This window comes from Nipponia nippon, unplaced genomic scaffold (genome assembly GCF_047370975.1).
Source record: "Nipponia nippon isolate SJK-2023a ecotype South Korea unplaced genomic scaffold, ASM4737097v1 scaffold_6, whole genome shotgun sequence".
NCBI lineage: Eukaryota > Metazoa > Chordata > Aves > Pelecaniformes > Threskiornithidae > Nipponia > Nipponia nippon.
The window spans coordinates 48,213,075-48,230,114 of NW_028262380.1; the positions used below are offsets into that span (position 1 = coordinate 48,213,075).

At 40.2% G+C, this 17,040-nt stretch overlaps 1 protein-coding gene across 6 annotated transcripts in view; it reads right to left on the reverse strand.

The window, feature by feature from the left end:
* Window positions 1-16,749, reverse strand: part of LOC104021354 (uncharacterized) — a 65,711-nt gene extending 48,962 nt beyond the window's left edge. For 5 of the 6 annotated variants that reach the window (XR_015699812.1, XR_015699813.1, XM_087736979.1 and 2 more), the window contains exons 1-8: window positions 16,546-16,749; window positions 16,034-16,134; window positions 15,572-15,641; window positions 14,546-14,676; window positions 12,742-12,830; window positions 9,911-10,010; window positions 8,498-8,541; window positions 7,229-7,306 (exon numbers count right to left, since the gene is read on the reverse strand). Coding sequence is in view for 4 of the 6 variants with exons in the window: in XM_087736979.1 (XP_087593105.1) it covers window positions 7,229-7,306; window positions 8,498-8,541; window positions 9,911-10,010; window positions 12,742-12,830; window positions 14,546-14,676; window positions 15,572-15,641; window positions 16,034-16,134; window positions 16,546-16,711 (779 nt within the window). In the remaining 2 variants the exon portion in view is untranslated. The remainder of the gene's footprint in view (window positions 1-7,228; window positions 7,307-8,497; window positions 8,542-9,910; window positions 10,011-12,741; window positions 12,831-14,545; window positions 14,677-15,571; window positions 15,642-16,033; window positions 16,135-16,545) is intronic. The other variant, XM_087736981.1, reaches the window with a different exon arrangement.
* Window positions 16,750-17,040: the final 291 nt, after the last annotated feature.

Consider the following 17,040-nt stretch of genomic DNA (forward strand, 5'->3'; position numbering starts at 1 on the left):
AAAGACCCAAACCATTGAAAAAACAAAAGCCAACAACAATATAGTGAGGCAAAGAGAAAAATTTCACTGCCTAAAATGGTTAAAATCTGGCAAACACTTAAGTCATTAAAAGCAGACCAATCCTGGAAGACAGCAGATAAACAGCATCAGTATAAACAATACTATTATTCAGGTCCCTTAGTATGCAAAAGGAAGGGCAGACTCAGATTTTCCTGTTATCTTAGGGCTGAAGTCAGAGGATCTTTATGATGGAATTTTTTATGCTGCCAGAGTAGCTGGAAGGAGACCATATAGGTACAAATGTACTTTCTGGAACAGCTTCTAAACAGCCTCCAAAGTTGAGACATATTTGCTATATAAAAAAAAGACACTCAGCTCTTACCACTTGCAGCAAAGTGTTGACCTAAAGCTTCTAAGAAAATTGTATGAAGGCGAGAAGACATTCTAACACACACACAAAAAAACCAAACAAAAAACCAAACCAAACAAAGACACACACACCACACCCCCCCAAAAAAAACAAACAACAAAACGAAGGGGAAAAACAAGTCTTCCTAGGAAGGGCATGCTGACACAAGACACTAGCATGTCCTAGCATGATAAGACTTTTTAGCTATATTTAAACCATTCTGAAATCAACGAGCCAGAAGGTCAATGAAAAGAACACTACAATCAGTGACTTAAGAGTAAGTCATCTCTTTCATTGTTACTCTGTTTCAACAGTTAGTGAAGGTATCAAGGAAGACTTTTTGCCTTCATCGGAGATAAGCGTGAGGGATGTTTCTTCCTCAAGGTCCAACACCACCCAATGAACGTTCCTGAATGCTCAGTTAGTTGCAGAAGATGCATGTTCTCCCAGGTCACATCAGCTCTGAAAGCTTCCCTCACTTTTCAACAGTTCAAAACACACATGCAGCGAATTGAGCAAAAAGCCCCCGGATTCCATCTGTATTGTTACCGCATGACTGGGAAAATACATACATCCTATATTATCTCGTAGCAGCTGCTAATAATAACCTACATTAACACATGCATGCTTAAGAGAAAAATGTATTTTGTATATTGCTAAAAGATACTACTTAAAATTAATTTTCAGCTCGGAAACAAACTGGGCTAAGTCACCCCTATGGCATGATTCAGTCAAGTGACAGCTACTTAAACCTGGTGTTAGCGCTCACTAGCAGCAATAGCTACCTGGATGGGGTATCCTAGCACATACCACAGGTACTATGATCACACCATCACCATGATCAGCACTTCCCCTGAAAGAAGTAACTCTTTGCCCAATTCACTAGTAGGTTTTGCTGAATGAATACCGGCCACACGACATCCGCTCTGTAACACGCCAGCTTTATGCTGGCCATAACCCATAGCCAAGTTATTTTGTACAGTGTAGCAAGGGAGTTAAACCACAGAACTATGTACTTGAACTTCAGCAGCAACTACAGTCATGGCATCCAAAGTGGCACCCTTCAATAATAAAAGAATTGCACCAGTTTAGTGACAAAATCCTCTAGTGGAATGGGGCAATATCAAGCAATGTAAACAATTCTGAAAGGAAAATACTAACATGAATTCTAATTAAATTATATGATTGTGTAATTAATAAAATACAACACTAAAGATAAATATGAAAGTCCCACTTTTAAAACATTTTGAGTAGTTCTTTTAACATACAGTTAAAATACAGAAGCAATATACATCAGTTTGCGAAAGGAGATGACAACTACCGTTCTTTTATCCAAAATGTCTGTTTCGGGTTGCATGCTTGGTATTTAACAATTAAATAAATTACATTCATTAGTAAACCAGAGCGCTGAATAAATCCAAGCTAAGATTAAACCTCAGAAACCCCCTCCAAGTTGGGGCTAGGTGAGGAGTTAACAGTTAAAGCAGGTCCTCACTGACTACAGCACAAGGGTAACAAAGTTCCAAAACTAGTTTTGCTGCTGAAGCCACCTTCTCATCAACCACCTACAGCTGCTGTCCAACTCTTAATAGCAATTAGGGCTCTGAAACCGAGTCTCCTGTCAGTTCCCTGCCTGCCAACGACTTACTCTTGGACTAATTTTTTCCATGTAAAGCACTGTTTCTTCTTTAGTTTTGGCTCTCAGAAATGTTAGTTTATGGGCGTGTCACAGGTGACAACATGAACTGTCTAAGCAGAGTCCTCCTCTCTGTCTACTCTAGGACAATGCACTATTCAACCTCTGTGCAGCTATGAAGATAGTCTTCCGTCTTGTTTTGCTGCATTATCTTACACCATTTGCATTACAAAAAAAAAAAAAAAAAAAGTAAAATCCATGATCAGTATTGGGTCCTGTTTGGCTTAGGGAGAAAAACATTGTCCAAGATAAAACGGGTATTTCTTCCCTCATAAAGTGCCAAACCCCTCAAGTATCTCATTCTGGCCACGACTGGTAGACTGAGGAGATTACTGGCAACAAAAGATGGGACAGTTCGTGTAGTACGTTTACTTGCGGGGGAAGATGCTGCAAGAAAGAAAACAAAAAAGCCACAGCAATGCATGTGACATGGAAGTGAACCAGGGTCCAAGAAGACTGTGGTATGAACTTCTAGCTTTATAGCTAATGCAGTTTCCTGGGATGTGACTCAATGAATGTCACGCTGACGAGAGCTCTAAGCCAAGCTTCTCAACTCCCTGGCAATGTATTTTAACTGCAATGCTATTAGGCAAAAAGTAGAAACTGCTACCACTTCTAGCAGCGTTTTTACAATCAATTCAAAACTGCTAACATCTGTCAGGCAAGATCAGCACAAACTTATGGGAAAGGTATATGCATCTCTTTACATGTAGGTACCAACACGTTTCCTAACTTCTGCTGCAATTCTGATTTAGGCAAAATTTATTAATTGCATCACTTATCTCCTCCGACTACGGCATTTCAGAGTATGCATTGTATGTAAACTCTTAATGCCTAGAAAATTTCAGGCCAATCAGACAGGCTGCCTGGTGTTTTCAGCTGCCTGTAATAGATGGTGCTACAGAGAAAAGGGCATTCCACATTGCTGAGTGGGACTTGCATGCTGGATTCTGTTCAAGTCTCAAATTCAGCAATCTGGATCCAGCCCTTAAGAGACTACAACTATTGACTTACCCTTTTGGTCATCTCAGGACAGAGGAGTATGCAGTCTCAACCATTGTACACTCTTGGCTTAGGGCAAAATGTCAGTGTTTATCATCTCCTCAAAATGATTACTCTACTGATCAGCATTAGTTTATTCTCTCCTGCATTTCAAAACAAAACAAAACAATGTACTAATCACCCACTGGCACTACATAATAGTAAGAGACAGCAATGTCTGGGGTTAAAAGAAATTAAATAATGCTGTGCATTATCAATATAGTTCTGGCATCATAGTTCATTTTGACACATTGCATGAATTCCCTATCGAGTGTTGTGCACTAGGTATTAAATAGAGAGCAGTGATGTATTATCACTTCTTCTGAGCATCTGCTGACATATATTACTACACAAATAACAGAAGAGGACTAAGTGACTTTTTTGATAACATTTACTTAAAATCAGTCATTTAAGAATGCACATTTACCTTCTATACACTGTGAACTAACGGTTTCTTACATTTTTCTCTGCTAAACATCAGAGAATCCACACATGAGGTGAGTTAAGCAGCCTTCCTCTCACTGGAAAAGTAAACAGCATCTATCCCCTCTACCTGCCTGCCTGTTTTCATGAAAACTGGACAAAACTTTACAGCTTCAAGATTCCTGCCTTTAAGTAAAATACATTAAGGAGATACACGCAGCACAATTAAAGAAATCCCAGTGCCTTAGGTCAGCAGACAGAAGTCAACTAAGTCTGGCTTCTATCAACTACAGTAACTTGGAGAGTAATGAGTTGGAACATGCACTTTACTTTGTTTTACATTAAAAAACTTACTTTACCAAGACAACAAAGAAAAAGAAAGAATAGCTTAGGTTTTAACAGCTAACCATTCAATGGCCGCAATATGCCCACATGAACATTCCTGAGACTTAAAGCACCCTTTTGCAGAGGAATTGAGCTCCCAGAAGTCGCCTGCATCAAACGTTTCAAGAAAAGTTCAAAAAAACGTAAAAAACTGTGTTGGATGAATGAAGTGGGTCCAATTCAGTGCCTCAATACTCATACAGACATGATAATATATGCATGGAATGTGAGCTGTGACTTGCCTGGCTTCACTTAAAGTGCTCTTGTTTACAGAGTTAATTATTTTTGCTTATGTATAAACAATAGACAGGTAAAGGTTTACAAGCCTAAAATTTGATAAATTCTTCCTTTTTTTGTTTACAAGTTAGAAAAACTCATACCCATGAGTCCTTCTTAGCAGTACACTTACACCTTTTTCAGCAGCCAAAGACAGAAGAGCAATGTGGACTACTGTTCTCAGGAAGAAAAAAAAACAACAAACAAATTCAAAAAACGACTTGAGTCTAATCATAACCAAACCTACCCTCTGCAGTAAGACGTACGGAGAAGAGAGAGATTGCCCTCTAGTGTTTAGTCACCAGAGAACAACATAAATGCCGTGAAAGGTTTTCTTCAGCTCTAGTCTAAAGGTCCAGTAAACGTTCGCAGAGCTGAATGATAAGTGGTCTTGGCTGCATGAACACACTTATGGCAGTGAGAAATTCGTATGTGAAAGGCACTTTAACGACAAACACAGAGATATGACTTGGCTTCGTCCCCCCACATTTACTGACTTTCTTGGGCTGGTTTGGATTTAACTTTATGTATCATAGACACTATGATTTATTGAGATCTAAATTACACACACTTACTTTCAGGAGACTGCTAAAAATATACCTTTTCTAAATGAGGGAGAAATCATTAATAGACTATAGTCAAGTAACTTCTGCAAACTCTGTCAGAGCTCTGTTGACCTACTGGCAATATAAGTAATGTTGGTGGGAGCAGGTATTGCATGTTTTGGTCATTATTGAAATTATGAATGATCATATTATTACTATGCGTTATTACGCAATGCATTGTCTGCGTGCATTGAAAACGGATTCAGACTGTCTAAATAACAAAAACCCCATCCCATCAAGTTTCTTTAACTTATGGAGTCAACAGGTTACTACTAAAGTATGAAATGGAAGATGCATTTTTCTGCAGCCCAAAAGCTTTCATAATATTTCCCCTTCATGTATTTAGGCCTAAATACAGTAAACAACTATTTATCAGGGGGAAGCAGCAAATCAAAGTAAATCTCCTCCCCCTCCTCCTTCCCCCTGTATCTGAAACAGATGTGCTGGACCACAGGTCCACTTCAGTTGGTCTGCTACTCTGCTTCTCCAAATATAAAATTAAAGCTCACACGTTATTTTGGGTTTATTTTGACTAGTTTTAGGAGTTTATCATACAGCCCGACTTTTCCAATTTGGAAACAAAAACACTAGTTTTAAGGCACTGTGATTAATTCTTTAGTAGACTTAACCTGAAGGTGAATAAATTACTGTTATATTAGCACAGATATAATCACGCATGGTTCAGATCAATGTGTGCAGATCGATGGGGACAAGGTAACAGAGCAGTATTGAGTGCTAACCTTCTACATTCTTTAGCAGCGATTCAAGTTAGCACCAGCCAGCTCTAAGCCACAAGACTACTATGATTTTAGACACAGTTATACAATTTTTATACGTAAACACAATAGATGTACATATAGTTGTCCATAAAATTAGCTACTCCCCACTCCAGTATCTCATACCTTAATATACTCAAACTTTTTTTTTTAAACCAAACTGCCATTCCTCACAGAAAAATCCTTAATAAATAAAGAACTACTAAGCATTTTAATAAGTAAAGTAGTAGTCTGTTTTTTCTTTCATTCTTTTATAGAGCGAGGTCTTTTGGAGTCTCAGTTACAGAAGATTTTAAGAAATTTCATGATACAGCATAATAAAATCATCAGGAGATATACCAGAATAGGAATAAGGTTAGCAGTTATAAATTTCCAAACTGAACAGAGTGTCGTTACTATAAACCTGCTCATTTGATTTCCCACTGAACACAACAGTGAAGAGTGAGTGTAGTTTGTTCAGGGCTAGTAGCCTTCCAACAGGTGAAAAGAAATGTCTGACCCTGTTTCTTTCAATGCCGTATGGGCCTTCACCTGTAAATCAGCAGTGTTCAGGAACTCAGAAAAGTAGAATATCTCTTTCAGGATCATGCTCTGAATCAGAAATGGTCGCTACAAGTAGGAAAAAAAAGCTTGGCAGTCCTAGGGAACCAACTCAGGAGAGCGGCTCTTCAGGTTGCAGGGCACAGTGTCCTGCTGGTTCACCCACCTGGACTACAGGCCGCTCCCGGTGGCCTCCTTCCCAGGGTCAGCTTGGGAGCAGGAACACACCCAATGAAAGCCACTCTTCTCTCCTGCATCTCTCCCACTGCTCTTCAGCCCTTTCCTCCATCAAGTAAAGGAAGCACCGCCTTTCTCAGTATACAGCACAGGACAAGGTTCCTCCCTCTCATCCCAAGGAAAACAGGAATAAACTGCAGCCAGAATCACTCATCCTATGCAAAACACACTCCCTGACTACTTTTAAACTACTCTGAAAAACAAGTTGGTCAAAAGCGGGCTACGTTAGTCCTTCCTTGTGGTAATTCTCAGCAGGCAGAAGGACATACCTATGTGAAAGTCTAATTCAGTAAGTCTGAACACAAGGCACACACAACTTTTTGAAAGGACTGATAGCTCAACACATTTGTGGGGATCAGGTCATATGGCCAGAGAGGACTGTGGCATACACTCATCCCTACCAAAGCAAATGATATAAAATTTGTGATTGAAGAGTAGGCAACTCTGATTAACTGAAGACTGATGAAACAGCACCCAAAATATGCATAGTCTTTTCCATTACAATCATACATGAAAGCCAGTAACAGATCTTTCCAAAAAGCAGATGATAAAGAAAACAGAGACAATAATCTAAAAGAAAAAACATCAAAGAGCTAAAATGTTTTTCAAATCATCTGCTTCTTAAGTTAACAAAGCAAGCCCCCAGTTGACCAGAAAGGAAAACTGCAGATAGGGAGAACAGACCTTGCAGAAGAGTAACATTAAGGCAGAAAAGTATCAACAGGCCCATATTGCCTCCCCCAAAAGAATAAAGTACAAGCAGTTCTCACAATACAGATACAGCAGGAGACCTCATCTTTGGTCCACTACAAACATACATGGCGATGTCATGGTTACCTACCAGTCTGGTACCGCATGCCAGTCAGTGAATATTCCACCTGTACATTGAGCACCACATTCAATGAGATGACCTGCAAGGCTGGGAAAATGGCATTCAAATAACTAAATATTCTGTAAAATCAAGTTTCACAAATCCAGCTTTAAAATATAATAGTACACTGGAAATAAAGTTAAATAATAGAACATGCTATTTTTTTTCCTCCACAGGCATCTAGTACATTTATAAATTACGCATTAAACATAAAGGATTCTGAAAGATTAATATAAGGAGAGTTGAACTTTTTCATGAAGAATCAAATTTATTTCCTGAAAAAAATGAACACCTAAAAGATTATCTGACACCAAAAAAAAAAGTTTCATTGGTCATTTCGGGAAGTCTTGACCTAAATTCAGTATCTTAGCAGTCTGCACGGTGTGTAACTACATATGCAAAGCCCATTTTTAAATCAAGAGTTATAAAATCTCACTTCCAATGTGAAGGACAGAATGTATTGATTATGTATTACGATTTCCAAATCTTTGATTGTGATAGTCCATAAACACTTAATAGAATTATGGGGAAAACCCTCATCTCTCTATCATCCCCAATTCAGTGGAGCTGTAGTTTCTCTCCACATTTATTCTCAAGCAACAGGAGGTCCAAGCATACTACTGCCAGGTGTACTCAGGTTACCTAAGTAGTCACTCATTTTTATGGACTTCAGAGTCAGATAATGCAGAAAGTTAAGTTAGGTGAGAGAATTTTACCCTACGCTTTCTGCATCAGATTCCTAACCTTAGGACTCACAACTAGGGTTTGTACATGGGAGTACTGATGCTGAGCTTCTGCAAAACCATACAAGGATGCTGACCTCTGACTAAATCTCCTTCTGTGCATCTTTGAGGATAAAACCTGCTACCATCTCAAACATCAACAGTGATGGCCAAACAGAAAAAGCTGGGCATCAGTGGTCTGTACTGTAAGATTTCATCTCTTGACACAAAATGGACAGGAAGAAAAAATTAAGCTGTTAAATAAGATCATTCACTCCTTTCCGCATTTTGTTATTTTAGGTTGGTTCCAGAAAGAAGTTTCTATAATTTCAATTCCAAACAAGAGTATTAAGTGAGCCTTAAAAAAAAAAAAAGGCAAACCAAAACTTAACAAAAACATTCAAATAAATGAATTCAATAATAATACACAAAATCACTAAGTGCTTATAAAGTTCTGTTATCCTGACGTTATATGATATGAAATATAAATTTACCCATTTCTTCTTATATCATTTACCTTCCCGCAGCTAGCAAGTCAAATTCATCCCTATTCCAGCCAAACTGGAAGAAAAATACAAATATGTTACATATATAAAAGTTTCATACAGTACAGAAAACTACCCATAGTATGTTCACTGCTTTGAGTAACAATGCATTGGATATAGTTTTACTTAACTCCAGAAATCTGAAAAACAATAATTGGCAGGCGCTGTACGTGGATTTGAGTTGCTACACAGTAAGTTAGTAAAAGACCTCTGATGTATTTCAGTTTTCCTCTTATTAATACAAACAAATATAAATTCTCAAAGTCACACCCTCTTCAAAAAAATGTAAGTGCAATATTCATATTATTCAAAATTTGCATAACCCAGAGCTTTAAAAGTCTAGCACCTATTTTGTATCATGTAAACAAACCACTCTGTTTTTTCAGGTTTTGAAAATTATCAGTTCCGGGAGCACTTCCAATCATCCTTAAAAACTGGAACTATGTTTTCTGTTTAAGTAGAAATTATTCTTCCCAAGTTCAACACAGTGCAATCAACATATTCATTGTTTCTTATTTAGAACTCAGCAGAAATCTCCCTAAAACCTTTCAATAAATTAGATACGGTCTCTCTGGAGTAGATAATACACACTGATAGCTATTTTGAGAATATAAACAGCTAGGAATAAAAGAACAAGTCATAATGGCAATTATAAATGGAAAAGTTTAATTCTAGATTAGGCAATGTTTGACGTGCATGAAGTCAGAAGAGTACGAAGTTTTCGAAAGGATGTTTGTAACTAGACACTAACACATACCCTTGTATTTTTTTTTAAACATACACCAAAAGAAAGCTTCCATATGTCACGGTGTGTGGTCATTCACAAAAATGTATAACCTATTCAAAATATTTCAGAAAACCACATATCCTGCTTGTATAATTTGTTGAAATTCAAGGAATTTGAGAAACATTGCATTGAAACTCAATTACTTAAAATAAAAACTGCTTACCCATTGAAAAAGACCAGTGCTTTAGACCACCTCATGTGCCTCCCCCCCGCCCCAAACCGAAGTGAGCTCTACTATCGCCACCTTGTGGTAAACAAAAATATACTTGTTTCTTAACCTTACGCACCAAATTTTAAAGAAGGGGAAAAAAAAAAGAGTGAGTGTGAAATACTGGTGAAACATGGTAAGACTTCCTTAACTTCACCAAAATGCTTTCCAGCTTCATGATACACAAGTTCATAAATATCCCTGCTATAAGTTTAGGAGAAGTGAAACCTAGCAACTTTTCATGCTTGTAAGGAAAAAAAAAAATTAAGGTGTTCATTATTTTAAATTTAGTATCTACATTTTCATAAGGAGCAAAAATCGTCTGACAATGATTGCTGAATATTCATTCACATATGTTCATTATCCTATGGAAATTAAACTTGTACTTACAGAATGAATGAGTGGCCCTAATACAATCCCACTGTCAACACATCTACCCGTCACAACAATATCGGCTCCAAGGTCAAGAGCCCTGCTTATTGGTCTTGCACTAAAGATGACAAAACACAGCAGTAAGTACTTTTCACTTTTTAAAGCATCATTTAAAAAAAAATCAGTTCCCTGCCACACACCAGATAAAAATAACTTTAAAATCCCACAGGAAATCAATGAAATCAACTTTAACAACCAATTTATCATTTTGTATATACAACAAGAATATTTTAAAAAGCAATCATCAGAACACCCTATCAAATTCTGGTACCTAAAGGATATAATTGAAACACTTGACTTGATGCTCATAGAAACTGCCTTGAATATAGTGCATAGAGGGTCACTTCTATGATCAGTAACAGACAATAGTGTTTTTCAGAGATTCATTACTCTTATTTAATTTGTAGATGAGTGTATAAAGACCAATACTCATCACAGCAAAAGCTTGATGACTTTGCTCTCCAATTTTAAACTTTCGGGTCAATTTCTGGAAGCGTTTTTAGAACTTGCAGTATCAACCAACTTCAAGAAGGGCACTGTGCAGTCATTATTTTTGAAGAAACTTAGGCAACAGATTTTCCAGATTGGTCAGGTAAGAGTCGGCCCAGTCAAGATTAGTCAGGCTTGAAAATATTCACTCAGGTGAACCACTCAAGTTTATACACTTTAGTGAGCAAGCTTTGACCACAGCGTGCAGCTCCTGGGTTCTAAACCCATGCTGTCTGCTGGATCTTTTTATTCTTCATGAAACAAGCAGTTTGAAAACACAAACCACGTAAACCATGAGCCTTCAAGAACAAAACCAAAAGCAGTGTTTTCCTGCAGTTTCTGTTGACTTAGCCCTGTTTTTGTCAAGAGCTAATTTAGAAGACACACAAGTTTTCTTACCGATGTAAACATAAAATGCATGTGTGTACTTTTTTTCCCCAATGCTACATGAACCGAAGGATGCTAGCTAGAACAACAAGCAAATATACAACATACAGGAACAATTTACACCTCTGGGCATAGTGTTAAGTAACAGTCACAGGTAAAAAGCACAAATAGGGTTTCTACATACATAGAGGATACTGATAGAAAAACTGTGCAACTATCTTTAAAAAGCAGTAACAAAGCCATTTGGCTCTTACTGTTAAAAATGCATGTGAACTCAGTCCACAGAACTCCTAATAACCCAAATCAGGACGGACAGAAGAAAACACTTCAGGATCAATGCCCCAGTGCAAATTTTTCAGATGGCGTTTACACACTTGAATCAAGAATCAAACTGTAAACATCATCAGATTTAGGGAATCTGGAGTGAACTATCTACAGAACTTACAGATTTTTCCCAATACACTCTGATGTTGACTTGTTTTACAAGCATATATAAATTTATCATTTGCTTTCCAAATAAGCATCCACTGCTGATGCTGTCAAAGAAAAATGTAACTTATGAAACAACTAATCTAAGAGGCTGGTAATAGCTTTACATTTCAATGCAACTGAGATTAAGGGGCCCATAAAGAAACACCACTTTTAGTAGAAAACCAGGAGTCTGCTGTTCTAGCATCTGTTAATGAAGCAGAGACAGAGGTAACGGATTTTTAAAATGCCTCATGCTCATACTAGCCTGCTTTTGTCCTCTCTGCTTTGATTTGCATTGCTTTTTTAATTCGTGAATAAATCATGTATCACCAGAATTGGAATGAACACTTTCGCACAATTACAAATCTTAAACATTATTTCTTAGATTTCATTTACAGTTACTCATGATCTGCAAACGTTGCAACTCGAAGTTTAACAAACAGAAAATCCAGCAACAACAGAAAACACTAAAGATTAATTTAAAAAGACTCATCTATCAAAAGGTTCTTATTTTACAGAGAAAAAATACATACTGTGCTAGGTACAGCCATACCCTGCTATCTGCCAGTGACACATTTTTGGAAAGTGCAATGATAATGGTAAAAGAAAGAGCACAGCAGTTTTTCCCATAAAGATTAACGTAAAAGAGGGGGGACTGCATGCACAGACTTTAGAAATACACGGAACAGAAATACAGAAGGGACGATATAAATGACACAGAGGATGGAAAAGCAAAAACAGGATCACCAGGATCATCAACTGGAAGAGATGCTGGATTTTGGGAACACCTGACCATCGTCCCATTTCTCAGTCCTTCCCCCCTGACAGACGTGACTGACATTGATTCATCTGAAGTTGATGGTGACAATGAAAATGTGGCTGCTCACGAACAGGTAGCTAGAATACCTGCACTTAGAGATTTACAGGAGGCCTTTAGTATCACAAATGAGGCAAGGGAGATCTTTCAAAACAGTGATCTGTCCTGGAACGCCAGCTTCCAAAATTTCAATGGTACAAAGCCTGACACGCAACGCAGCGCAGCCTATTGGAACCACCTACAGCACTCAGAGCATGTCCCAGTACTTGAATTCCTCAGCTGCACTTTTCTGGTGACAACATCCTAAACAACTGCTCCATGCAGCAACAGGATACTCCGCATATGAAAAGGACTTTTGCTATTGCTATAATTAAACTAGAACTATTTTGGCTTGAACTAAAACCTGAGGATTCACAAGAGATGTAATGCTAAGGAGTGACAACTGGCAAGGTTCTAAATTAGAAGTTTATTTACAAGATACAAACAAAACTTTTTTTTCTGGTTGCCTAAATAATGCAAAGGTGAACCTCACATACTAGGTGGTTCTACTTACAAAACAATTTCATGTAGTCAATGTGTTAAAATTATTTTTCCATAATAAAAACAGCTTGTTAAAATAACTCACCCAAGATACACATTCATGCTATGAATGCTCTCTGGAAATTGTTTGCCACTCTCTAGATCAGTGATACCAGCTCCTTTTAGGTTATCTTTCTGTTAGAAAACAAACAAAACACCAAATCTGTAAGTATTTTGTAGTATCTACTGTAAGTCTTTTATTAGTTTCAGACAACAGATCCACTTCATAGCAATGCTAAGCAAAGTACCATCATTAAAATTAGCAACAATATAAATCAGTCGAATGGCTAAAAGCTCTAGACTTTTAACCATAGTTTTCCAGCACACAGAAAAATAAGTCAGTCTTTAAAGAATGTTAGTCCGTTCATAGATGATCAACTACAATGAACTGGTATATTCCCTAGGCTTTTGAGCTGTCTTTAATTGCTGTAGGAGTGAATAAATCAAACCCTGCGAACAGAAATGGGTCTGCCATAACAGCAACAGTGGCACGGCCAGAAAACAACACCAATTCTGCAGCTCCAGGTGATACTTAGAATACATTGTGTTTCCAGAGAGGTAGGTAGGGGGGCGGGTGTTTTTGACCATGCATCAGGCAGCTTGGGAAACCAGTGGATCCAGGGGCCACTGACTGCATAGACTCAATGTCCAGTGCTAGTTACAGGGGGGGATCTATAGTGTGGGAAAAAACCTTCCACTTTGAATGAATTTAGTATTCTATGGTAAGGATTGAAATCCTCCAAACTACAAATAACATCTCCTAGTGTAATTTATGATGTTTGGTATCAACAGTAAAAGTCATTTGTAGACAGTAAAAGCTGTCTCTTCTTTGTTCCTATTACTTATGTACTGACAAGAACATAGAAAATAATACATTTCAGATCAGAAATGTCCCCGCCAAGTTCAAATAATGACCATTTCACTGTTGCACCAGTAATGAAATTCTGGACCACTGATGCTAGGAAGGAATTTCAGTAGGGCAGAAGTTTCTTGAAAGAAAAGTCCAAGCACTGCACGTAGTTTGCAAATAAAGAATCTTACTTGACCATCATCCATATTCAATAGCATGCAAGGAGTAACAGAGCCTACACAGATAAATAATTTTCCAAGTTACAGGCAAAGATTTAACCATAGTGCAAACCTATCCTCTCTTAACCACTATCAATGTATAAATTGTTTTCACAGTATCTTTTCAGGTATGGCCAATGCTTTTTGCGGAACCAGACTTCACAGATAAAGCGTCATCCTTTAAGTCAAAAAAAGGCATATATTTAATCTCTAGATTTCAAGGGTTTTTTTAAACATTAAAACTTCAATCCTCCCACTGAACACTACCTTACTGGCCATAAACGAATTACTTAAAAACAGAAAACAGCTACCTGTAAAGAAAATAACAGGAAATGCTTGTAAACTACTAAAAACAGCTAGAAGGGATGAACGCTTGAACACATGGTAACTACACCACATTTAAATTTAAGAAACTTAACACTCAGGATTATTTAGTTTAGACAGAAACAGTAAGTAACAGCACATCGTGGCTTCTCCTGAAGAGCAAGCAGGTTTTAGATCAGATTCACAGTTTGCTTGAAAAAGATAAACAGCAGATCCACAGTCTTATAAAATTCACCCCCATCACATACCAAACATAAGATGTGCCAAGAATTGTTTTCATGCATAAAAAAAAAAAATTAAGAAAGTGAAGCAACAATTTTAGATGCTTTTAACGGTAGAAGGCTACTGCACAAAGATACACAAAATAAGTTCCTACTGGACAGTAAATGCCACCTTCATGCTATAGAGACTAAAATAATTTCCCCAATGCTACTAAGCCTTAAGAGAAAGTAAAATACCTCACTCATTAGGTCATCTCCAGTAACAACAGCTATTTTCAAATCAACATCTGCTTTCTTTGCCACCTCCTGAAGGGCAGCTGCACAAGCAAGTGGATTAATTCCACCAGCATTACTGATAACACGAACACCTAAACAGAAAAGACAAATTAAGTTCAGCAGCGCCAACAATCACTTGTATTTTAAAAACTTAAAGCATGCTGAAACACAAAAAAGGTATCATCTTTGCAAGGTGTCAGACACATAATCAACTAAAGTACTACAACCACATTAAAATACGAACACTATCTAATCTGTGAAAGGATCAGAATAAGCCAATGCAAAATTGTTTACAGATAAATAGTTGTTATAGATACTTCTCATCTTTCCTTTATGCACGGAAGGAGAAAGTGACCAAAAAGACATGCATGATGATGCAGACAGACAATATCAAAACAACTCCTACAGGAACAGTATTTGACACCAGTCTTTCGAGCATCCATGCTCTCCAAACAACTGCATTTTAGCAGAAATATGCATCTATCTCTATAAATTCCAGACTGTGTTAGCAAGGTATTGGGTACTTAGAAGTAATTCCCTTTCTTCTCTCAAACTCAGAAGGCTGTGAAGCTATACTAACATAAACAGAAAAAAGCGATCAGAAAATAAGTGATGTTCTAGAAGTATATGGGGATGTGGAAAGACTTTCAGATTGTATTGAAAACATCTAGATCTCATGTTTTAACAAAGATCTGTAAAGCAATCTTCCATTCACAAATTAAAGCTACGATAAAAAATACCTGGAGATATATGTATATATTCATACTTATAGCAAGCATTTCAAATTAACCCAATTTAAACGTCACCATCAGACCTGCACTTCACATCTATTAAGATGGGATTCTTGCTAATGTTTAAATCACTATTCCCAGAGCACAGCAAAACACTGCGGTGCAAAACCACTGTTTAGAGGAACAGTAAGTACACGAAACCCACCTAAGCAACTGAATTTCATTAACATACAAATTCACACGAAGAGTAGCGTACCTTTTCTGTGAATGTCTTTTATATAGGGAGCCATGGCAGCGGAGACAAAATCCGGAGTGTAACCTAAAACCTGAAATAATGAAAAGCTGCAACCATTTGTAACGGTTAAGTCAACCCAACCCCTCTTCTCGGTTAACAGAAAAGAGAAAACAGAGAAGAACAACGAGCTCTCAAAATGTTTGGATAATGCTATAGAAAAGGACGTGAACGCTTTTACTAGATGAAACCGAATATATAAAAATAAGTAAATACATGCAAGTAAGAAGTATACAAAAGCAAACGTGTCCCCATAACCTGACATGTTTAAAACAGGCTCGGAGCGGGATCTGGGCCGGAGGAGGGATCGGGAGGCAGCGGAGCCCACCCGCCTCACCGCCGGGCTGCACCCCCCCAGCCCGGCCCTCCCGCCGGCGCCAAGCCGGGCAGGCGGGGGCCGGGCAGCGGCTGCCGGCGGCTACTCACGGGAGACCGGGCTTTGGCGGCCGTCAGCAGCGACATGGTGATCTCGGAGAGATAATCGAAGACGAGGAAATCCAGCTTCCCTCCGTAGAGCAGCTGCGGCACTGGCGGGGCGGGGGAGAAGCCGCCGTTAGCACCGCGGTACCCGTACCCTCACCCCGCCCGGCCCGGCCCGGCCGCAGCCCGGGGGTTGCCCGGCGGTCCCGGCTCGTCCTGGCCGCCGCGGGGCAGGGCTGAAGCGAGCCGGGCCGCCCCGCCCCTGCCCTTGGTGACGGCCTTGAGGGCGGCCCGCCCCGCACGGGCGTGCGGCGGCAACCCCGGCCCGGCCCGGCCCGGCCCGGCCGCTTACGCAACGGAGCTGTTTGCGGCGCTCGCAGCCGCCGCCCGCCCGGCGGCCTCGCCAGGCCTCAGTGCCCCAGCGACCGCGACCGCCCCCGCCGCAGCGGCCGGGTGCCGCCGCCGCCGCCGCCGCCGCCGCGGGCGGCCACAGCCGCCGGCCCCGCGCCGCCGCCTACCTGCGGCCGCCGTGTCCCCCCAGAAGCCCGAGGCGCAGCCGATGCGCACCGCTCCGCCCGCCGGGGGCTCGCAGCCGCCGCTGCGCCGCCTGCTCCAGCGGGGCGGGCGGGCGGCGGCCCCCAGGAGCCGCGGCCCCCGGAGCCCCAGCAGCGCGGCGCAGCTCATGGTGGCGGCGGGCGGGCTGGTGGACACCGCCCCTGGCTGAGGCCCGGGCCCGCCCCGCGGCCCGCCCCGGCCCCACCCGCGGCGGCGGCCTAACCGAGTGCTGGGGACGTGCTGAGGGCCTGCGGCGGTGGGTGGGGAAAGGGACGGGGGAAAGTTGATTAAACCCCGAGTTTGCTTGGGAAAAACGGCAGGAGCTGTGGGAGCCGCCGCTCGGCCCGGCTGGCCCGCTTTGTTCAACGCCGGGCAACGGAACGGCTGTGGCGGCGGCGCTCCAGGGCGTGCCTAAGTGGGGCGTCGGGTTGGTTCTGGTTTTATTCAGGCCCACGCTG